This window comes from Rutilus rutilus (genome assembly GCF_951802725.1).
Source record: "Rutilus rutilus genome assembly, chromosome: 8".
In the NCBI taxonomy this organism is placed as follows: domain Eukaryota; kingdom Metazoa; phylum Chordata; class Actinopteri; order Cypriniformes; family Leuciscidae; genus Rutilus; species Rutilus rutilus.
In genome coordinates this window covers 14,748,553-14,772,330 of record NC_140222.1, presented here as the reverse complement: position 1 = coordinate 14,772,330, position 23,778 = coordinate 14,748,553, and the positions used below count along the sequence as shown (strand labels likewise).

Sequence of the window (23,778 nt, the reverse complement as noted above, 5' to 3'; positions counted from 1 at the left end):
CTTAACAGTAGTCTTTGAATTCGTTAAGGTAATAAACTCCAGACTGGGGTTAATAATAATGTAATATAGGCTAGTCTACTATCACCATACAATTATATTTATACTATAGGCCTATTTTACTCTTTTTTACTATTATACTAAGCCATATGCATATTACGGAATGACGTACATTACGTCATCGTTCCCAGGGGATCACAGTGTAGCCTATACTTTCACTTTCGACATCAAAAGCAGAACAACAACACTTTTTTTTCTGAGGAGAAAAGTGGTGAAAATGAAGCTTTTCTTTAACTTGGTCGCAGGGATTCTGTTTTTACTCCACCACAGTAAGACCCTTTTTTTTGTTAACGTCGATTTTGTGACCTATAGGCCGCATCTTTGGCATTAAGCCTATATGGTAATATTATCCACTTGAATGGAGCGAGTGCTGAATTCCACCCCGATGGTTGTACGGCTGTCATTGTTGACCGCGAAAACAGTTAGGCGGAAAAGAAATCGATGGTCTGCAAAACACTTTATCTATTAAAAAACGACGCTAACGCAGTTGAAACGAGATCGATGAGCTGCGCGATGTGTCGTTTTAAACAATAGTCTAAACATAGTCTTAACAGTAAAAGTTAAAATTTTGTAAGCCTATAGCATGGATGTAATGTGAGTCGCTTTTGTTAAAAGCATCTGCCAAATTCATAAGATTTAGGCATAAATGTCGCCTTACACCCGTTATTTACGTGGGTTGTTTATTAGGACTTAAATATATTTAGGCCTATCCACATTATTCCTACGCCCCATGACGCTTTGCGCGAATTATGGGTGTAGGCTAAATTAAGTTGTAAACAATCAGTAAAAGACTGGCTCTGGACGCAATGATATATTTTTAAACTGTGTACAATGACATTACATTATTCTACTCACCCTTCAACCGTTGAACATTTAAAGGACATTAAAGCATCAACAGGGTATTTTTGAACAGACCACGAATAACCCCCAAAGCGTGAATCTTTCCACAACAAAATCGGATGGTTTATAGCCTATCACTGGGGTAATCTGTATTATAAATACGCCGTAATAATACAATATATATAGCCTATACACACACACACACACACACACACACATAGGCCTACTTCAGCATTACGTGATAGACCCTATTTCAAAGTGATTTCAGTCATTTTGACATAATTGTTACCTGTGAAAACAAACCTGGAAAGAGACGTGAGGATTTGGGGAGAAAAAAAAAGAGATTCTTAATTTCAGTGAATTAATTATTAATGGCATATATCGTAAATTAAATCGGGAGAACAGATCACAAATGTGCAGTATATGTTGACCTTTTTCATACTATTACAGCGAAATGCTAAAGGAAAAAAAAAAGAAAATAATCATGAGGAAAAGATGTAGTGACTGAAAAGAGCTCTTGCCATATTCTTGTTATAAAACGTCACGTTAAAATACCAAGTGTTATTCTCATATTCTTAAATAAAATATGAAAGAAAACTGAAGGCTCATTGAGTCAAACTGACGGATCAGCTTTATTTGTAGGGCAACCTGATTTGAAAATGATTCGTTTCAGTCTTTTTGAATGGAAGTTCCCCAAACCGGAAGTGCCACCCATAATTAAAAACGCAGTAAGCTCGTGAGGAATAACGTGGAAAAAATGTAATAAACACGGCACTGTTTTATCTGAGTGTTAATGCGGTGGCAAATAATTCTGGAAACACTTTACAATAAGGTTCATTAGTTAATGTATTACCCAACATGAACTAGCCTAACATCAATCCAGTTGTTACGTATTTGTTATCGTTAGCTAATAAAAATACAGCTGTTCATTATTAGTTCATGTTAGTTCACAGTGCATTAACTTATGTTAACAAGATTTTAATAAAGTCAAGTATTAGTTAAGTATTAGTCAATGTTGAAATTAACATTAAGAAAGATTAATAAATGCTGTAGGCCTGCAGTTCATTATTAGTTAATGATCACTAATGTAGTTAACTAATGTTGACTTACGACATAATTCTCTGAAGTATTTTTTGGGAACTGGTCACCTATGTAATATTTATATTGAGTCTATGAAAATGTTTGATTTAATTGCATTTTCAAATACACTGTATGTGTAGGGAAAGGGGGTGAAAATATGAATCAGGATGTGGATTGTGGGTTGTGTGATAAGATCATTCATGAGACTCGTGTGTGTTTGTCTGATGAGTGAATGTGTGAGTCTGAGTTTTTCTGATGTTTGTTTACATGTTTTAAATGATTAATCCAGACATATTTCTCTACTCACATTTATGATCTGTAGAACAAAAATCACTACACAATTGTGTTTTGCTCAGGTGTGTCTGGTGTTGGATCAGATGGAGTGACAGTGTCAGTGATGGAGGGAGATTCAGTCACTCTAAACACTGGTGTTCAAACAAACTTACAAGAAGTTATTAAATGGTATTTTAATGACACTCGAATCGCACAAATCACTGGAGATCAGAGTTCTGTCTGTACAGATGTTCAGTGTAATGAAGGTACTGAGAGATTCAGAGACAGACTGAAGCTGGATCATCAGACTGGATCTCTGACCATCACAAACACCAGAAACACAGACTCTGGAGTTTATAAACTAAAGGTCTTCAGCAGCAGCGACAGTGAAAAGATCTTCAGTGTTATTGTCCAAGGTTAGTAATTTAATAAAGTTTAAATCAACCCAAGAAGTGTTGGGTTGTGAACTGTTTAAAAAAAGTAAGTTTTGAGTCAGTGACACTTTGGCTAATGTTATTAGCATGCCAAATGCATAATATCAGCCAGTTTTCCTGTGAATGCTGCTTTTAGTTTAGTATTTTTTGGGGGGGATATTTTTTTAGCTGCAGTTGCTAAAAACAAAAGTCACATTTATCAGTTAAAACAATATCATACACCTGATGACAAAAGTATAAAGGTGTAATGATCATTCAATGATATTGGTAAATACTGGATGCAGTATAATTCACTTTCTAGTAATAATGTCTTTTTCTCTGTATCTGTTCCAGATTCAGGTTTGTCTTCAGGAGCTGTAGCAGGAATAGTTGTTGGTGTTCTGCTGGTGTTTGCAGCTGTATCTGCTGTGGTTTACTATCGTCACCGCATGAGCCATGCAGCAGTACCACAGACCGTAAGTATTACAGATATGAGATTTTCTGTGCACAAAAACATTTTAAAGAACAGTGGTATGAATACATATAACAAACATAGCAATACACAAATACATACACTGCTGTTCAAAAGTTTGTGATTGGTAAGTTTTTAATATTTTTGAAAGAAGTCTCTTATGTTCACCAAGACTGCATTTAAAAATACAACAACAAAAAGAAAAACAGTAAAGTTGTTACATATTATGACAATTTAAAATAACTCTTTGAATACATTTTAAAATGTAATTTAGTGATTTTTATTTTATTGAACATATACAGTGCTATGCATAAGTTTAGACACCCATACTAAAGGTGACTAAAAAGAGGAATAAAAAATCATCTTTTGGAAACTGAACTTAATGCCTTAATTAAAAAAATTAGGAAAAATCCAACCTTTAAGGACAACAATTTTCTTTGTGAATGAATAATGTATCGTAAATGAATAAATGTTCTTCCTTAAAATACAGGGTGCATAAGTCTGGACACCCCTATGTTAAATTCCCATAGAGGCAGGCAGATTTTTATTTTTAAAGGCCAGTTACTTGGATCCAGGATACTATGCATCCTGATAAAGTTCCCTTGGCCTTTGGAATTAAAATAGCCCCACATCATCACATAGCCTTCACCATACCTAGAGATTGGCATGGTTTTATTTCAGTTAGCCTAATAGCTGGTTTGATTTGCATTGAGAGATGATCTTATGGAAAGTACCCCATGCCAATCTCTAGGTATGGTGAAGGCTATGTGATGATGTGGGGCTATTTTAATTCCAAAGGCCAAGGGAACTTTATCAGGATGCATAGTATCCAGGATCCATGAAGTAATATGAAAAAAACAATTCAAATCTGCCTGCCTCTATGGGAATTTAACATAGGGGTGTCCAAACTTATGCACCCTGTATTTTAAGGAAGAACATTTATTTATTTACGATACATTATTCATTCACAAAGAAAATTGGTGTCCTCAAAGGTTGGATTTTTCCAAATTTTTTAAATTAAGGCATTAATTTCAATTTCCAAAAGATGATTTTTTATTCCTCTTTTTAGTCAACTTTAGCATGGGTGTCTAAACTTATGCATAGCACTGTATAACAGCAAATACATAGTTACAACTCAAAACAGAATTAAACAACAACAATAGAATTATAAACAGTAGACAAAAAGCCAGTACAATAAATGACAAAAAAAAAAAATATATATATATATATACATACATATACATATATATATATATTAAGCCTGGGGGTAAAATATAATTGAAATTAAATTTGAGAGAGAGAGAGAGAGAGAGAGAGAGAGAGAGAGAGAGAGAGAGAGAGAGAGAGAGAGAGAGTGAGAGATGACAGACAAAAAATGTACACTTGTGTACAAAAAACCTGGCTAGAAAAATAAATAGATTTATAAGATTTAAATTTATAGATTTAAATGCTTGTCTTTTAGATTCTTGTCAGCGTTATACAATTCAAATAAGACATCCTTAAACAACAACAAAATTGACTAATAAAGAAGCGCGTACAAACAGACAAAATTTCTTCCAAAAAGTAGCTACATGAACACAGTCCCAAAAAAGTTGAGGGAGAGACTCGTCCATCTCAGGAAAATTTTTGATATAAAGATTGGCTGGGTAAAATCGATGCAACAACTTGAATGATACCTCTTTAACCTTATTAGTGATTAAATATTTGTTGGATAGAGACCACACTTTCTTCCAAGGAATATCATTAAAACAATTACTCCAATTAAGATATTACAGAAGGGACAGTAATAATATCATTCTGAAAAAGTTGTCTAATCTTTCTATTCCTGAGAGAGGGACTAGGTAAAAAGCAAATCTTCCCTATTGCGGTCCCTTAAGGATGTATCCAAGAGGCAGAAGAGAGTAAAGAATCAGCTGAGTTTTTTAAAAGTGCAACAACTTCACTGGGGATGGCATCCATCACTATGGCAAAGTCCCATGGGGTGACAAGAATACAATATTTATTTAAGAATTCAGAATAAGAAAACAAATGAGCAAGTTGAGAAACCAAAAGAATATTATTATTAAACCAATCTGAAAAGAAAAGTGTTTTATTTTTATATATAGGATATCATGGTTATTCCAAATAAAATACCTGTGGGGACTAAAATTATGTTTGTAAATCAAGTGTCAGGCCAAAAGCACCTGCTTATAGAAAAAAAATGTACAATTTGATGGGGAATTTAGAGATATTATAATTCATACTAACAGAAAGGGGAGACCACCAACTTTATAATATAATTGGGAATAGCTTTCCATATGGAATCAGAATTATTCAAGAACTGCCTCAACCAATTGATCTTAAACGTATTGTATAAGAAGTAAAATAAAGTTCAAACCCCCATGTTCAAAGCTATTTATGACAACAGATTTTTTTTATGTAATGTCTCTTGTGTCTCCATAAAAAATCAAAAAGCATTATATCAACCTCTACACAAATGGTCTTGTCCACATGCAAATAAAGAGCAGGGTTGGTCAATCTAGAAACACCCTCCGCTTAGGTGAGGAGAGCCCTTCCTCATAAAGACAAGTCCATTTAACTTTTACTGATTCAAACTTAAATTTTCCTCTCGCACTGACATCTTTACAAATAAATACCCAAATAATTCGCTTGAGACTTAACAGGAATATTGTGCAGGAATGGAGCAGAACGAGGCTTTAAGGGAAGGAGTTCACATTTATCTAAATTCAAAGATAGGCCAGAAGATTTTGAGAACTCTTTAATAAGATCAAGAGCGATAGGGATCTGCAAGTCGTTTTTTAAAAAGAGTGTGGTATCATCAGCTAATTGGGTTATAATAATGTGTTTATTTGCTATATTAAGCCCTTGTAATTGACTATTCAACAGGGAAGTAGTAAGGAGTTGAGCGTCCATCAAGAACAAATATGGTGATATCGGGCAACCCTGGCGAACCCCTCTAAACACATTAACTTGGAGAAGTGCAGATTTCAGATTAATTGAGCAGTTACCATTTTTGTATAACATTCGGACAGTTTTGCAAAAGAAATCACCAAAACCAAATTTATACAGGGATTGCAAAATAAATTCATGTTCAAGGGAATCAAACGCTTTATATATAAAAAAAGATTAAACATTTCATCTCTAATCAGTTCATCACAGTCCAACAATTCTAAAGCAAGGCGTATATTGTTAGCAATGTGCCTCTTTGGGATGAAACCTGGCTGAGTTTTGTCTATTATTGTACCCAGAACACGTTTAAGTCTTTTAACCAGTAACAAAGCTAATATCTTATAATCACAGTTTAACAAACATATTGGACGTTAGTTATCAATCAAAAGAATGTCTTTCTTTGGTTTAGGTATTAAATGCTAACTCTTTTGTACAATTCGGCTGTCAGCCCTTCTGTACCCGGAGACTTCTTGTTCTTTAGAGCTTCAATAGACTCAATTATTTCCTCAATGGATTTATCACTATCACAGTGCTCTTCATCTATCTCTCTTTATCTGTCTTCATTAGATAATGTCCTAACATCTTTCAAAGACTGGAAAAAAGACTAAGCTGAGTCCTTGCAATATTTAGAGTTGAAAAGATTTTGCACAAAATGTGCCGATTTCCTTTGGATCAGAAAAAGAAAAAATCATTATTTTGGAAATGACAGTGTCCTATTCACGTATTTTATGTTTAGCTAGAAGGCTGTCAAAATTAGTTCATTCCTGTGATCAAAGATGAATTTTCAGCATCATTACTCCAGTCTTCAGTGTCACATGATCATTCAGAAATCATTCTAATATGTGATCCTGGATCACAAAACCAGTCTTATGTTGCACGGGTATATTTGTGGCAAAACATTGTATGGGTCGAAATTATAGATTTTTCTTTTATGCCAAAAATCATTAGGGTATCAAGTAAAGTTCATGTTCCATGAAGATATTTTGTAAATTTCCCACCTTAAATATATAAAACATTTATTTTTGTGAATGGATGCACCACTGTCGCCAATAGAAATGGACAACTTTAAAGGCGATTTTCTCAATATTTTTCTGTACTCTCAGATTCCAGATTTTCAAATAGTTGTATCTCGGCCAAATATTGTCCTATCCTAACAAACCTTACATCAATGGAAATATTATGTATTCAGCTTTCAGATGATGTATACATCTCAATTAAAAAAAAATTACACATAAGACTGGTTTTGTGGTCCAGGGTCACATATGATCATTTGATGCTCACAAAACATTCATGATTTTTATCAATGTTTAAAATAGTTGTGGATTTTTTTTTTTTTTTTTTTTTCCAGATTTCTTTGATGGACAGAAAGTTATGTTTCATTTATTTGCTTTGTTCACATATGATGTCCTCATGTCTCCTGCAGCAGATCTATGGCATCTTCACAGAGTTTTTATTTTTATTTTACAAAATTATCTTTAAAATACAGTGTCCTGAAAAGGGGACATTTATGTTTTTACCGTGTTTAGTGTATGTGTGTGTGTAACTAAAACATCAATCCTCCTCATTACTTTTACCTTTTGTGAATTTGTATTTTCTTACAATAGAATGATGACATGTGAAAGCTCGCCGAAAGACATTCCTTTGAGGAAGAAGACATCCTTGAATCAGACCCAGGCCGAGGCTGCCAGTAAAACAATGTCAAATCATTTATAATTTTGGTACTATGATTAAAATGGACACTGAAGAGAATTAGGACATGATGAAGAAAAGCGGATCAGCTGGCACTCTCTTCTCTCTATTGTTGCTGTTACTGGAGAAGTCAATATGTTGCTAATGTTGATGGTTTAACCAGTAACTAAACCTTGAGGCCTGTAGCATGGAACTAACACTTGGGCCACAGTTGTTTAATAAGAGAAAAGTCTGAAAAAAAATAAAATAAATAAACCTCATGACTTGAGCAACAAGCTGAAGTAATCAATACATCCAGATCTGTTTTTACCTAGGAAGGAACAGTGGGAAATTTGGGGAGAAATTTAAATATATAAATAATATATATATATATATATATATATATATATATATATATATATATATATATATGCTATTGCTGTAAACTATGTAGGGAGCCTTTTCTGAACAAACTCTGGGTTTTCAAAATACTGAAAATTACTTGATGTATTGTTTGTCTGGAAGAATGTTACAGCATAATTTGTGACGTCAGAAACACCAGAGATTTCAAAGCTGTGTTTTGGAGACTGTCTTTGCTTCACTGCAGTTTTAAGCAGGAAATACTCAGCAATGGTGTTGACATGAATTTGCACATGGTTTTTCTTAAAGCACATTAAAAACACCATAGAGACATATAAACAACATTAAAAGCTGGATTTTAATTCAGACTTTAAGTCTTCATACATTTGGTAGATATTTATTTATCTTCCTCAAACAAAACATCTGTGACATTGTATGAGGTGTTGATTATTATTTTTATTTTTTTTGGTTTGCATGTGAAATGGAAGACAAATGACACAATAGGTCTTGATCTCTTTTTTTATTTTTATTTTTTTACAGTTCTGCTGTGTTTGTCAATTGATTTTATATATATATATATATATATATATATATATATATATATATATATATATAATTGTATTTTGTTGATGTATTTGTTTTGTTGAATATTATATTTAATGGAGACGATTGTCTTGTTTCTTTGTTCCTATTTTTGTATGTCTTTTTCATCTGGTGCTCATTTTTTGTTAACTTTACATCAATCATGGGAAAAATTGCCTTAAAAAGCCCACAACAATATCTTTTCTGAAATTCGAAAGGAATAAACACATGTTTATGTGATAAACATTATTAAAAACATGATCCACTGTTTTATATGCTTTTTCATTTATATCCACAGGATGATATGCTTTTGAAAACCAAATAACCCCAACACTTGGGCCACAGTTGTTTAATAAGAGAAAAGTCTGAAAAAAATAAAATAAAATAAACCTCATGACTTGAGCAACAAGCTGAAGTAATCAATACATGAAGAGTTCAGATGCAAAAGCCTCTAAGTGCCATCTAAAATTTTCTTCTAGAATGATCATTTTTATCAAGCTCGTATATTTAAGTTAAGTAATTTCACTTAAATGGCAATGAAAATGACCTATTAATTGTCATTTAAGTGAAATTACTGAACTTAAATATACGAGCTTGATAAAAATGATCATTCTAGAAGAAAATTTCAGATGGCACTTAGAGGCTTTTGCATCTGAACTCTTCACATCCAGATCTGTTTTTACCTAGGAAGGAACAGTGGGGAATTTGGGGAGAAAATTAAATATATAAATAATATTATATATATATATATATATATATATATATATATATATATATATATATATATATATATATATATATATATATATATATATGCTATTGCTGTAAACTATGTAGTGAGCCTTTTCTCATTACTGTTATATTAAAGGTTGACAACAGAGCCCAAACTATTAGCCTAAATTCAGTTAGATATAATAATCAACACTCATAACAAACATGTAAGCTGCACATTAGGCAGTTTTTGCATTAACTTATAAATCATATTATAAAATAGTTTTTACTCTAATTCGTTGTTGAAATACAATCATTTACACACTGGCTGTCATTTACATGGCAGATTTATTTAAACCTACATTAAATAGTCAAGATAGTAGAAGATGAAGTTGTACTTCTGATGAAATGACACACTGTTTTTCATGTTTAATACGGTAAAGCTGATTTTAAGCAATCTATTGTATAAAGTGCAATATAAATAAACGTGACGAGACTTAAGTGGAGTGCTGTAGAGCTTGTGCAAACATATGTTGCTATAATCAGATACTTTTCTTATGTTTAATTACTTGTTTTCTCAATTCAAGAGTTGAGTTGTGTATATTTTGTTATTGAGAGGAAAGCGGGCAGCACATATTTACCTTCCTTTAGTAAGACCCCTTCTCCTTCTAGGGGCTAACACATCTTATCATCCCAACACAACCTGTCAAATTAGGCCCTCCTGGAACCCCTGTAGCAAACAAGACCCAGCTCAGCTGGACACTACAGGGTCCTTTAAGAGATCTCTAGCTTTCCCTCTACTTGTTCTCACTATATCTCCATTAAATGCCCACCTGATGACATCCACCATAATGTCCAAAAACTGTGGCAGATTGAGAAGCATGAAAGCTGTGGTTCGCTCCAAACAGGATCAAGAGGCAATGCTCCAGCTTGAGACCCAAACCATCAGAACACCTGTTGATGGCACCCTACGATATGCGGCACCTCTCCTCCGTGTAGACCCCTGGCCCCTCTGAGGGCCCCCAAGAAGGCAGTAATGTCCCATCTCTGCAGCTGTAAAAGCGACTCCTTCAAAACCAACAACAGGCAGAGACCATACCAGAGAGATCCAGAAATTAGTAATGCTGGTTGTGTCAAGAAGTTGTCATCCTCTGAAATAGAAGATGCCCCTGAGTCCTGGTTCATACCCCACCACATTGTGTTTGATTGTTCCTTCTACTGAAATCAGTGTCTGAACTCAGTTACTTCCTGAACCAATCCTCGGGCCTTCCCTCCTTGGAGTTCTGCTCTGTTTTAGGCAGCACAAGACTGCAATCAGTGGAGACATTAAATCAGTGTTTCACCAGGTGCACCTATTAGCCCAGGATAAACCTCTCCTGCGATCCCTCTGGCGTGACCGTGAGCTGGACTGTGAAGCTCCTCCAACTGTGTATGAAGGGCAAGTTCTCCCCTTTGGCACAACCTCAAGCCCTTGCTGTGCCATTTACTTCCTCCAGAGGATCATCAAAGATGCTCAGGCAGAAGAGTGCATTCACCATTCCATACACAATAACTTCTACATGGAGAACTGTTTACAATAGTCTCCCCAGAGGACGCCAGAGATCTCCTCTACAGCCTGTGCTACCCTCTCCTCTGGTGGCTTCGAAAGCCTTCGACTTGTTCATGACTGTTTCAGGAAGCACGGAAGTGAGGGGGGTGGGGGGACGGGATGAGGAGGAGGGAGGGTCGAGCTAGCCTCCATTTTGTTTGACAATACTTCGAACGTCAACAAGAAGTGACGTCACCCAACATCGCTTAGAGCACTTTAAGATCAAAGCCTGAGGCCCCGTTTACAAGTAGGCTATATGTTGATGTTTCTTGTTTTATGATGTAAGATTGTCTGCCCTTCAGCTTCGACTTACTTTTATTGGGTAGACTGAGTAGAATATTAGAATAGATTTAAGTATATATACGTGGATCGTGATATCGTCTATTTTAGTCATGAAATGTTTTGTCACGTCAGAGTTCAAATTTGCCAAATATAAATCAATAAGAGCTGGGCATAGATGATTTTGTTTCATTACCACTACTTTCCCAGTGTTTTAATAAGCTGTTGATATATGATGTGCATATGATGAGGTTTTATTTTATGATAAAAAAAATGAAAAAAACTTCTGTGCCTTTCCATGAGCAGAATACTTTTAGACATGTATTTTTTCTTTAACTTTGCATCAGCCCATATAAACTATTTTCTCTCTGGAACAAGCAACAATAACTTGTAAGATATTTATATGTTCATGTGATAAATGACATTAAAAAACACCTGATTCAGTATAACTGGATTCTTTGAATGTTGAATTCCTAGTTAGAACACTAGATGAAGAAAAAATCACAAATTACGATTTTAGAGTAGAATTTTTTGTATGGTTATAGGCATGCTTTATGGTTTAGCATATGATTTTCTTTTCTTTCTTTTTTTCATTACATTAATAATAACCCTATACAGTAATATGATCAATAGTGTGATCAATAAGTTAAGACAACATGTTACACATTACTTTAACTTATCAAAATAATTTAAGCAATTTTCTACTTTTTAAAAAAAGGTTATACAAGACTCAACTCATTATTTTAAGTCAAATAAAAGAAGTTCAAGTTGAAATTATTTAAAAAGCCAAGTTGATTGTACTTATTTACAGTAGCCTAAGACGAGGCCTACTGTATTTGTATTCATTTTTTGTTCCAATACCTTAGAGAAAGTAATTTAAGTATTTTTTTTTTAAACAATGTAGGCCTACTAAGACATTCTGGTCCACAATGCATCTCGTTTGCCAACCGCCAATAAACCATAGAAGAAGAAGTGTAAATATGACCAGAGCCCGTCTACGGAGAGCCTGTCCACTCCCTATTAAGCCCTATTGTACCGAATTTTGGTTGTAGTACCACCAGAGTTCCACTGGGGGCGCTCGCCATGAGTGCAAAATGAATGGGAGTCAATGGGGCTAGACGGCTAAATTTGTCTCTTTCACCCGATTGCCGTTGAGAAATCTCAGATGTGATTGTAGATTTTGCAAGTTCAACATGGGTTTTAGGTCGAAAGTTGAATGAACGAGTACTTATGTCGTTTTGATTTCTTACAGGTTGAGTTGTTGTTGCCCATAACACGCTAGCATTCTGCTAATGACGTCAGCATTCTGACGTCATTGACATTTTGAAAGACTTTTTTAAAGCAAATAAGTGACTCTAAAAAATCTAACACCCAGCAATGTGTAATTTCTTTGCATCTCCTTTCGAATACAACATTCAAATTACTAGACAAAAAATTATATCCTGAGAAAAGTGGATTTTGAGGGTTTTTCGCCATAGACCTCCATTCATTCTGCACTCGCCTGCGAGCGCCCTCATATGGAATCAGAGAGGAACTGCAACCAGTTCAGAAGCCGGAAGTGTAGTGAGAGTGAAACTTCTCGCCATATTAGACATTCTCTGATATGACTCTTGTCCTCTAGTGGTCAAACGTTGTATTAATTTCACTTCCGATGGTGTGTGTGTGTGTGTGTGTGTGTGTGTGTGTGTGTGTGTGTGTGTGTGTGTGTGTGTGTGTGTGTCTGTCTGCTTTCGTAGGATGTTTTTGGGTTTACAATCATGTTTACAATACAGAAACATTAGGTGGAGATACATTTGAAACGGGATGTTATTTTCATTGAAGGAAACAGCATTGCAGACCAACACAAAGAAATAATGTAACGTGAGAACCTCGACTCATTTGATACGTTTGATTTAATTGAAATAAGTTTTGTGTGACCGCCATAGACTAAACTAAACTAAACTTTTTTTTAAAAAACTTAAACTTCGCTCGAGTTGTTGAAGTCAACTTATCAGCGTGTAAACTTTAGCAAAAAAGTGACTTTAAGTCATGTGTTTTAGACATAAATGATTCCTCATTCTGTGTTGCCTGGAACTGGAGCAGGAGTGGAGAACTTGAGCCTCATAAATCCTCATATCATTGTGCCTGGACTTTATCACTATCAAGGGAACGTAAGGTGAGACTTTATATCTGATTATGATCTTGATTTCACAACCTTTGTTTCACCAATGGACAGGATCCCTGTTGTGCTATTGAATAAAAAAAAAGTTTATTAGCAGCATTTAGTTTCTCCTCAAAGCTGATGAAAACATATTATTAACAACCATCAAACACAAATCAAAAATTGTTGGCTAAGTCATACAGTGCATTTATTCTTAAAATGAGCCAGACACCGTCAGAAAACGGGATATAACCTTTTATAAAAAAAAAAAAAAAAAAAAAAAAAAAAAACGGGGATCAAGTATAGTTTTGCATGGAAAGAATTGAAACTCTTGAAACTGCACTCTCAGAAAAAAAGGTATAAGCTGTTACTTGTGCTGTACCTGTTTGACCATTTATGTACTAATATGCAGCCTAAGGGGAAAATAAGCCATGAGGAGGTGTACCTTCTGAAAAGCTACAACACATGACAGCTGTTGTACCTTTATTTCTGAGAGTAACTGCAGGATCATCATTCACACAAAGTAATAATATTAACATTTTTCAAAATCAAATCACAGTTTGATTTTGGACTTTTTTTGTCAAACATCAGCATGAGTGAGTTCAGTATTTTGTAGTAAAGTGGCTTCCCTGTAGTGAAGTCATTAACTGTTTCATGCGTGCATAAATGGAACAATCCTTGCATCAACTTGATGTTAACTCAGACTGACACCTCAGACACACTCGCACCGACACCTGTTGACACCTCAGACACACAGACGCTTTATTGACACCTCAGACACACTGACACTTTATTGACACCTCAGACACACTGACACTTTATTGACACCTCAGACACACAGACGCTTTATTGACACCTCAGACACACTGAAGCTTTATTGACACCTCAGACACACAGACGCTTTATTGACACCTCAGACAAATGCTGACAAACTGACTGAAATGCAAACATCCAGCAGCAGAAGCATTCCCACGCACGAGCTGTTTGTCTACCCAACAGATCAAACCACACTGATATAAATGAATGAGACCACAGCAGAGCTCACTTTGCCACCTTTCCATCACTAGTTTGCATCTATGTTTTGCAAACATAAAAATGCTGCAATGGGCCACATGATTTACATAATTAGCTTAAAGTCCCTGTATTGCAGTTAAGGTACATTCTTTTGAAGTTTTAGGAGAACATTTAAAGGAGAAGTTCACTTTTAAAAAAACTTTTGCTGATAATTTACTCACCCCCATGTCATCCAAGATGTCCATGTCTTTCTTTCTTCAGTCGAAAAGAAATTAAGGTTTTTGATGAAAACATTCCAGGATTTTTCCACATATTATGGATTCCAATGGGACCCAAACGGTTCAAGGTCCAAATGACAGTTTCAGTGCAGCTGCAAAGGGCTTTAAACGATACCATATGATGAATAAGGGTCTTATCTAGCGAAACGATCGGTCATTTCAAAAATAAATAAAAAAGTTAAAGTTTTATAAGCACAAATGTTCGCCTTGCTCTTTTCTGTAATGCGCATTCGTGACGTCACGTAATACGCAATTACTGTCATTTGGACCTTGAACCGTTTGGGTCCCATTGGAATCCATAATATGGGGAAAAATCCTGGAATGTTTTCATCAAAAACCTTAATTTCTTTTCGACTGAAGAAAGAAAAACATGGACATCTTGGATGACATGGGGGTGAGTAAATTATCCGCAAAAGTTTTTTTAAAAGTGAACTTCTCCTTTAATTAACCCTCATGTGGTGTTCGGGTCATTTTGACCCGGAGAGAATTTTCTTTTACCCCAAAATACTAGTTAATGTTATCGCTTTGGACTGAAACTTAGTGACTTTATTCACAGATGGTATAACTACTTCTCAAATGTTTTTTGACAATTTTCTTACTTTTTTAGGGGGGATTTTGTCACCTTGTTACACTTAGGGCTGGGTACCGAGTTCGATACTTTTTAGGTACCGACCGAATTGCCTCGATACTATCGAGTATCGAAAAATGACTTGTTTTTCGGTACCAGATTTCGATACCTAAGGGGTTAACTCGTCAACGTCAGTGCTCAAACAAATACATATGAAATGCACAACGACACGCCTAAATTCGCTCACGCACATACACGCAAACTCTACACACACAAGACGCGCGGAACTCTCCGCACATACTTTTATGAGACGCGCGCGCACACACAAACTGTCCACACACTTTTAATATGAGACGCGAGCCTATGGACGCGAGCACACACACACAAACTCGCGCACATACTCAATGACACGCAAGCACACACACTCACAATACCCTAAAGATGTGGAAAAGTCGATCAAAAGTGTGGCTACATTTCTCCAGGCTCGATGCCAACAGCGCGCGATGCAGTATTTGTGGTAAAATAATGGCTGCAAAGACGGTACCGCGACAGATATGATGAAGCCCTTGACAGTGCACGGAGTAAACATAAGAGCAGAAAGTTGCTGCGTCTTCGACTGGTAAATGAAGAGATACCTTGTTGATCACTCTGACTGTGTTTATATTGCAATAATGACCTACTGAATGTACACTGCCGTTCAAAAACGTGTTGGTCAGAATTTTTTTTCAGTAAGCATGCATTAAAGTGATCAAAAATGACCTTCCAAAAACTGTTTTCATATTTCAGCTTTGACAACACAGGAATAAATTACATTTTGAAATATATTCAAATAAGATTTTAAATTGTAATACTATTCCACAATATTACAAGTTTTACTGTATTTTTGATGAAACAAATTCAGCTTTGGTGAGCATGAGCTCTTTATAAAAAAAAAATATTTTGTACCTTATGTATATGTATAAGGAATATTTTGTTCCTTTGTGCTTTTTTTGTTCCTTTGTGCACTGACTAAGGAGCATGAGTCAAACTGAAAAAATAAAACCTGAGGTAATGTGTTATGTAATCTTGTTAAAATGGATTTCATAAAATTGGTATCGAAAAAAGTATCGTTCAGGAACCGGTATCGAAATCAAGGTATCGGTATCGGTACTGGTATCGAAAAATTTTGAACGATACCCAGCCCTAGTTACACTTGTGGTCTTCCCGGTCAAAAATGACCGGACTAAAATAAATTGCTTATAAATCACTTGTTATGCAATATTATCACCCAATATTGGATTCAATCTTTTTGTCAACTTGTTCTCTTTCAATTAGGACTGGTTTTATAATTCTATTTGCATCTGATTAATCGTAGGCCTCATTTATTTGACAGTAGGCATCTCATTTTTTGAGTAAAAAAAAACATTATTTTTGAATAATTTTGGAAATTTTAAATAAAATCTGAAGAAAATTGGCACTGTTGATCACACTAGTCTACTTTAATATTTCACCAGGAATTTTGTTTTTAAAAACTTTTATTTTGTACAAAATGGCACATTGTCACACTTGTGGTCTTCCCGGTCAAAAATGACCGGCCTACAAAAAATTGCTTATAAATCACTCTTTATGCAATATTATCACCCAATATTGGATTCAATCTTTTTGTCAACTTGTTCTCTTTCAATTAGGACTGGTTTTATATTTCTATTTGCATCTGATTAATTGTAGGCCTCATTTATTTGAGAGTAGGCATCTCAATTTTTGATTAAAAAAACATTATTTTTGAATAATTTTGGAAAAATAAAATAAAATCTGAAGAAAATTGCCACTGTTGATCACACTAGTGTACTTTAATTTTTCACCAGGAATTTTGTTTTGAAAAACTTTTATTTTGTACAATATGGCACAGAGTTACACTTGTGGTGTTCCACTGGGCCATTGAGGGCCATTGTGGGCCATTGTTTCAATGGGCCATTGAAAGTGAATGGGAGAGACCAATGCAAACAATGAATGGAACAACACAAAATAGGTATCATTTTAAAGCTTAGAATCTCAGCTTTTTAATGCATCTAATCAATTTGACCAACTCCTAACGAGAGCTGAGTTATCACTCTAAAACAGAGTGTACCCCCCGCAGGCGCCACATAGCTGCGAAATAAATAATCATAATATTTTTCAAAACTATTACCTTGATCAACTTAAAATAGGTGTCATTTGAAAGCTTGGAGTCTGAAATTTACAATGAATGTAGCCAATTTGATAAACTCCTAAGTAGTGCTGAATTATTTGCTGATAAATAGAAAAAAACAAATTCATAATTTATAAACTACTTTTTTGTACTACATTCAGCAATATGTCAAATACATCATACAGCTCAGATAGTCCTGTGTCATATGTCATTTGAAAGGTCTCAGTGAGTAGAATACAGCAAGCATAATTGTTTCAGGCTTTTTACTAAACTTGAGCGAGGTTTTTGTAAAAGAAGCCCTTCAAGAGACCCATGTGTAAACCATATATGGATGATGGAATTTTAGACACATTTCCGCTCGTAACTTCATGAAACATGCTCCGATTGTGGAAAATGACACATCATTATTTACAGAAGATGCTTACAATTAAAATGAGTCCAAACTCAACATAATCCATCACTCAAAACTAAAGATATTCCTCATGGAGTTCTAACACAAAAAATACCACAGACACACAGACTCACATAGCCAAGCAAGGTAGCTTAGACTTGGCCTTTTTACTCGTATCTTCATGAAACATACATCGATCATGAAAAAGAACACATCATTATTTACAGCAGGAGCTCACGATTAAAAAGAGCCCAAACTCAATATATTCCATCAATAAGATCTAAAGATATTCCTCATGGCGTTCTAACACAAAAAATACCACAGACGCACCTAGCCAAGTATATACTCATGAAGCTCTCACGTTTGGTTTTCGCTCATAACTTCACGAAGCATGCACATATCGTAGAAAAATGTACATCATTATTTTCAGTAGACTATCACAATTAAAAAGAGCCCAAACTCAGCATAATCCATCACTCAGATCTAAAGATATTCCTAATGGAGTTGTAACACACGAACCCCCACAGGCGCTCACAGAGCCTTGAATATAGATGTAGCCTAGCACTTATGTCGCGTTTTAACTCACAACTCAATGAAGCATGCATAAATTGTGAAAAATGGCACATCATTATTTACATGAGATTGTTAAGATTAAAAAGAGCCCAAACTCACCATAATCCATCACATGCACATATGTGTACATAAACAATGAACATGCTCCTGAAAACTTTTCAGTCTCTCCCATTCACTTTCAATGGCCCATTGAAACAATGGCCCTCAATGGCCCAGTGGAACACCACAAGTGTAACTCTGTGCCATTTTGTACAAAATAAAAGTTTTTCAAAACAAAATTCCTGGTGAAAAATTAAAGTAGACTAGTGTGATCAACAGTGCCAATTTTCTTCAGATTTTATTTAATATTTCCAAAATTATTCAAAAATAATGTTTTTTTTACTCCAAAAATGAGATGCCTACTGTCAAATAAATGAGGCCTACGATTAATCAGATGCAAATAGAAATATAAAACCAGTCCTAATTGAAAGAAAACAAGTTGACAAAAAGATTGAATCCAAAATTGGGTGATAATATTGCATAACGAGTGATTTATAAGCAATTTTTTGTAGGCCGGTCATTTTTGACCGGGAAGACCACAAGTGTGACAATGTGCCATTTTGTACAAAATAAAAGTTTTTCAAAACAAAATTCCTGGTGAAAAATTAAAGTAGACTAGTGTGATAAACAGTGCCAATTTTCTTCAGATTTTATTTAATATTTCCAAAATTATTCAAAAATATTGTTTTTTTTACTCAAAAAATGAGATCCCTACTGTCAAATAAATGAGGCCTACGATTAATTAGATGCAAATAGAAATATAAAACCAGTCCTAATTGAAAGAGAACAAGTTGACAAAAAGATTGAATCCAATATTGGGTGAAAATATAGTATAATGAGAGATTTATAAGCTATTTTTTATAGTCCGGTCATTTTTGACCGGGAAGATCCCGGGGGTTATAGGGTTTTGAACACCACACAAGGGTTAAACTGGTTTTGATTATCATACTTTAAACCCTTTAGGATGATCCTGTATGTCTGCTGTGATTTCCTGATGAAACATGATGATTCTCTCAATCCTAAAACTGGACATAGACTCAGAGTCTGACATTGTTCAGGAGATTCACAGTGAAATGATCACAATCTGGGTTTTGTACTCAGAACAACATTAAAGTTTGATCATCTTCTGAATGTGATTGGTGCATATTCCACATGATCCTCCTCTTCAGCTTTCTGTAAAAAAGTGCATAACACAAGATATAATAATTATGTATTGTAATGTGATATAGTTTTTTAAAGTAACAAATCTTTTATAAACATCCGATGGTGCTGTTGTGTTTGAGATTTACTGCATGTGATAGATTAAATTAGATTATAGTTAAATCATAATTAGGACAAAAGAATAAAAAAAAAAATTGTATGTCATAATATCAACATTTTAAGTCATAATTTGAACTTTTTACCGTGTATATGTGATATTTTAGACTTTTTAATCTCACAATTTTAATTTAGTATGTCATAATATCGTATTTTTGTCATAATTATGAGAAACATATAATTATAAAATATAATCATTTACCAGAGCATGATTTTTTTATTTCTTATCTGGTAGAAACAGGCTTCAATATTATACAGACAAAATCAAAAGCGCACACTGATCTACATCTGAAATTATACAAATACTCAACAAATTAACAATAAATTGTCTCACCGATTTCTGTGTGTTTCTTTTGTCGAATGTCGTCTCGGTGTAAGTGATCTCGACTTCACAAGTCTCTTCTGTTTGAAGTTATAGACGCATTTTAATACAACAAAACTCAATCTTAACTAGATCTGATTCTTCACAATATTTATGTTATTATAATGAATTTCAAAGTTAATACCGAATTAACACTAAAAAGTGTATTAAAAAAACGGCATTAACAAATTTAATTTGCCATTCGGTCTATAACTTTTTCCACACACAACAATTCCTAAAAGAGTGTTTATCATTACATTTAGAGAGACACATTAATCAAACCCAAATGGGATGTTTAACAAAGAAAAGTATTTTACATTCTTTGTGTTTAATCAGCATTTAAATTCAACAAGCACAACCAGTTATCATTCATATTCATAGATTTTAGAGCACCAGCTCATCCTTACAGATTATATTCATACAAATTAACTTTTCTGTTTTTGCATTTCCAGTGTTGATTCATTTTGAGAAACCTTTTTTTTTTGTGTGTGCGAGATGAGTAAAGAGCGACGCACAGTGTCTTTATAAACAGTTGGCTAAAATATTTAGACCATATTTTCAAATAATTATTTCTTATTTAACTTGTTTAAAAGGAGAAGAGAATACTTGCCATCTTTATCAGTTTTTCTGTGTTTCTTGCAGATCCAGAAGATCCAAAATCCAGCAACAATCATCAGAGATCCAGCAGAGATCAACACTATCAAAGACACTGAGACTGGAGGAACTGAAGGAGAGAGTGTCCCCGGTGCTGTAATGATAAAGAAAGAAGTGAACGCATCAGTCTGATCTCCAACAGAAGACAGAGATCAGGTCAGTAAACACACACATATATCATCAGTGCTGTGGTACCTGCACATGTGTGACAGAGTGTGTTGATGTCCAGATGTGTGGTCTGGTTGCTGATGGGATTGTTCAGCACACAGCTGTAGGTGTTTTTATCCTGATATTCCACCTCCAGAGGTAGAGAGAGACTGATGCTGAGATCACACACACTGATGCTGGACAATACACTGATTCCTGCGTACCAGGAGAGAGTCGCATCACACACATTCAACACTGATGAACACACCAATGAACAATTTGATGATGACAATGACGAACAGTCTCTGGTAATGCTAGGAGTGGGCAGATGAGCTGGAAAACACGAGAGAATCAAGATAAATATGAACTATCAGTCTATTTTAGGTGTTGTGAATTGTGAATCAGTGTAATAAATTCCGTGTTGAGTGTGTGTTTAGTGTGTTGATGGTCACTTGTGTCTGTCATCTATAAAATTATGTAACATCTGAATATGTAAATAGAATATGTGAATGTTTGGACAAATGATCTCGACTCACCATAGACAGAAACACTGAATGATTTTGATGTCAGTTTCTCTCCATGTATCTCTAGTTGATAAACTCCAGTATGTTCAGTTCTGGTGTTTGTGATGGTCAGAGATCCAATTTGATCGTCCAGCTTCAGTCTGTCTCTGAATCTCCCATCAGTGTCGTAATATGTAGATAAAGTTTGATCGTTTTTTTTATTTTAGCTATCAGAGAGTTTTCAGCTCCATATTTCCACCGTATGTGCTCATCTTCATGTATTTCAGTAAGATCAGTGTTTAAAGTAACAGATTCTCCCTCCATCACTGACACTGAATCACCAAACACACCTGGAGAACAAACAGATTTACACAGATTACGGCCACTGATGGTTTACAAAGCCTGAAATCAGCAAAAGTTTACATGTAAAGTTGAGAATATCCAAAACAAGCACAAACACAAAACAAAATATATCATCCTTATCGGTGCAGCACATCCTTACACTGTGTAGAGAACAATTAGTGTTTAAAGTTTCAAAATGTATTGACAATAAATGCATGATAATTATTGCAGATTGAAAGTACAGGTTTTATTGTGCTGGATATTTTAATAACATTTTTAATTAAATGAGATATTTAGATCACTGGATAGTCTGCAAATTAATAGCTACAGAAATATTTTTAAAACTACAAAAAAATGGCTTGATATTTGAAAGCTCAATGGAAAGTTCACACTTTCTGAACATTTACATTCACTGTAGAGATTTCCATTATATTCATGACCATTTCCAGACCTGAAAATGTCACAGTAAACCTAATCCTAATCCCCAAAGAGACTGCATTCAAAGTTAGTCGATCTTGTATTATGTTCATACAATATTCATAATTCCTTTGGTAAATAAAAGCAGATGAAAATAATTGAATTTTAATTTACACTGAAACGGAAAACAAAAATAAGCCGTAAAAATGCTTTTATAACTTACCAGTCAGACTCCAACAGCAAAAAAAGAACAAAACTAACACGTGAAACATTTTGTTCAGTGGTTCAGTGTGTGATCTAACAGCAGAACTGTTCAAGTGTTGTGTGAATCCTCCTATGCAGCGTTTGACCCTCCTAGTTCACACATTGCATTTGCATATGATATAAGGTTATAGTTCTTCAGGCCCTTAAGATTTTAACCCTTTATCCCTTGAAGGATAAAAAATATTCTTTATTCTTATGAAAAGGTTTAGGGTTCATATTAGAAGTAGCACCGCCTCAGTGACAGCTTTTCTTCTGAGAGCGTAGTTACCTGACTGTTTCAGATGGCTAAAAGTAGAAGAATATTAAGTGAATTGTGGATGACCTGCATGTCATGATGAAATGGAACATGACTCTATTGATTTTAAAATGAATAATGAATAAAAAAACTTTTTTTTTAAATACTGAAAGGAAAAACCAGAGTATAAAGTTAAAAGCATGTATGATCTCACAGTACCGGCTTTACTGGGGTTTATCTTCTGAGTCAAACTGAAACCTGCTGCCGTTATTCTTCTAAATGTGGTTTGATCCGTTGGGTGGACAAACATGTGTCAGTGACACTGGGCATTCAGTGTTTAGTTTGTAGGTGAAGAGTTTCTTCCTGTGCTTATACTATAATCAGCTTTTTTGGCACTTTAATCTACTGGGGAAAAAACATGAGAAACTGAGGGAGAAAAACAATAGCATATTTATTAGTCACACTTTAGGGTCAAATTTTCACTAACTGCATACCATTGTCAATAACACATGAAATATGCCTAAGATCATAGAGACAGTGGATGATTGGAAACTTTGTCTGATACGTTGACATTAATTTTTTTTAATCTGACTACGTTATCCAGATTACATGTTATCAGTTTCTGCCTGCAGCTCGGCATATGATTATAAACATCAGAGACGTAACTGTGAGAACAGCAGTAACTATAGCGCACCCAATCGTGTAAAGTAAGATATTCTTAGACAGATGTGACTTTCTGCTTTGGACACTAGAGAGCGATGATGTGCTGAATTTGCCATTTTTCTCTTTACACAGAGTACAGAGACAGTGAAGGTGGGATCAATATTGAATAAAGTTAGTACATTTCCATGCAGGTTAAGCTAAAATTAGAATATACATTTGAGTTTCTGAATGTTCTATATTTTGACTGGCCTACTATTTGTGAACCACTAAATTAAAGTAGAGCAAAGTGACAAAAAAAACAATGTGGCACAAAGAAAGAGAATAGACGAAAGTAAAAGATCCTGGCAGAGAATAAATATGAATTAAAGGTGCAAGTCAGGGCCCATATGAGCTCTCCAGTTAATTCTGTTTTGAACATCATTTTTTGCTTACA

General features: G+C 34.7%; 2 protein-coding genes across 4 annotated transcripts in view; both read left to right on the top strand.

Moving 5' to 3' along the window:
• LOC311295157 (uncharacterized protein) overlaps nt 1-23,778 on the top strand; it is a 70,973-nt gene that overhangs the window by 36,514 nt on the left and 10,681 nt on the right. Inside the window, exons 1-3 of one of the 3 annotated variants that reach the window (XR_014628203.1) lie at nt 12,950-13,127; nt 13,312-13,427; nt 19,406-19,733. The gene's annotated coding sequence lies outside the window, so the exon portion shown is untranslated. Of the gene's footprint in view, nt 13,133-13,311; nt 13,428-19,405; nt 19,734-20,762; nt 20,931-23,778 lie in introns of those variants that run through there. The other 2 variants (XM_084416372.1, XM_084416373.1) reach the window with 2 other exon arrangements.
• On the top strand, nt 201-8,131 carry LOC311295187 (uncharacterized protein). Its single transcript, XM_084416432.1, has 4 exons — nt 201-326; nt 2,334-2,666; nt 3,018-3,139; nt 7,689-8,131. The coding sequence occupies exons 1-4, from the start codon at nt 275-277 to the stop codon at nt 7,701-7,703; spliced, it is 522 nt and encodes a 173-aa protein (XP_084272558.1). The 5' UTR covers nt 201-274; the 3' UTR covers nt 7,704-8,131.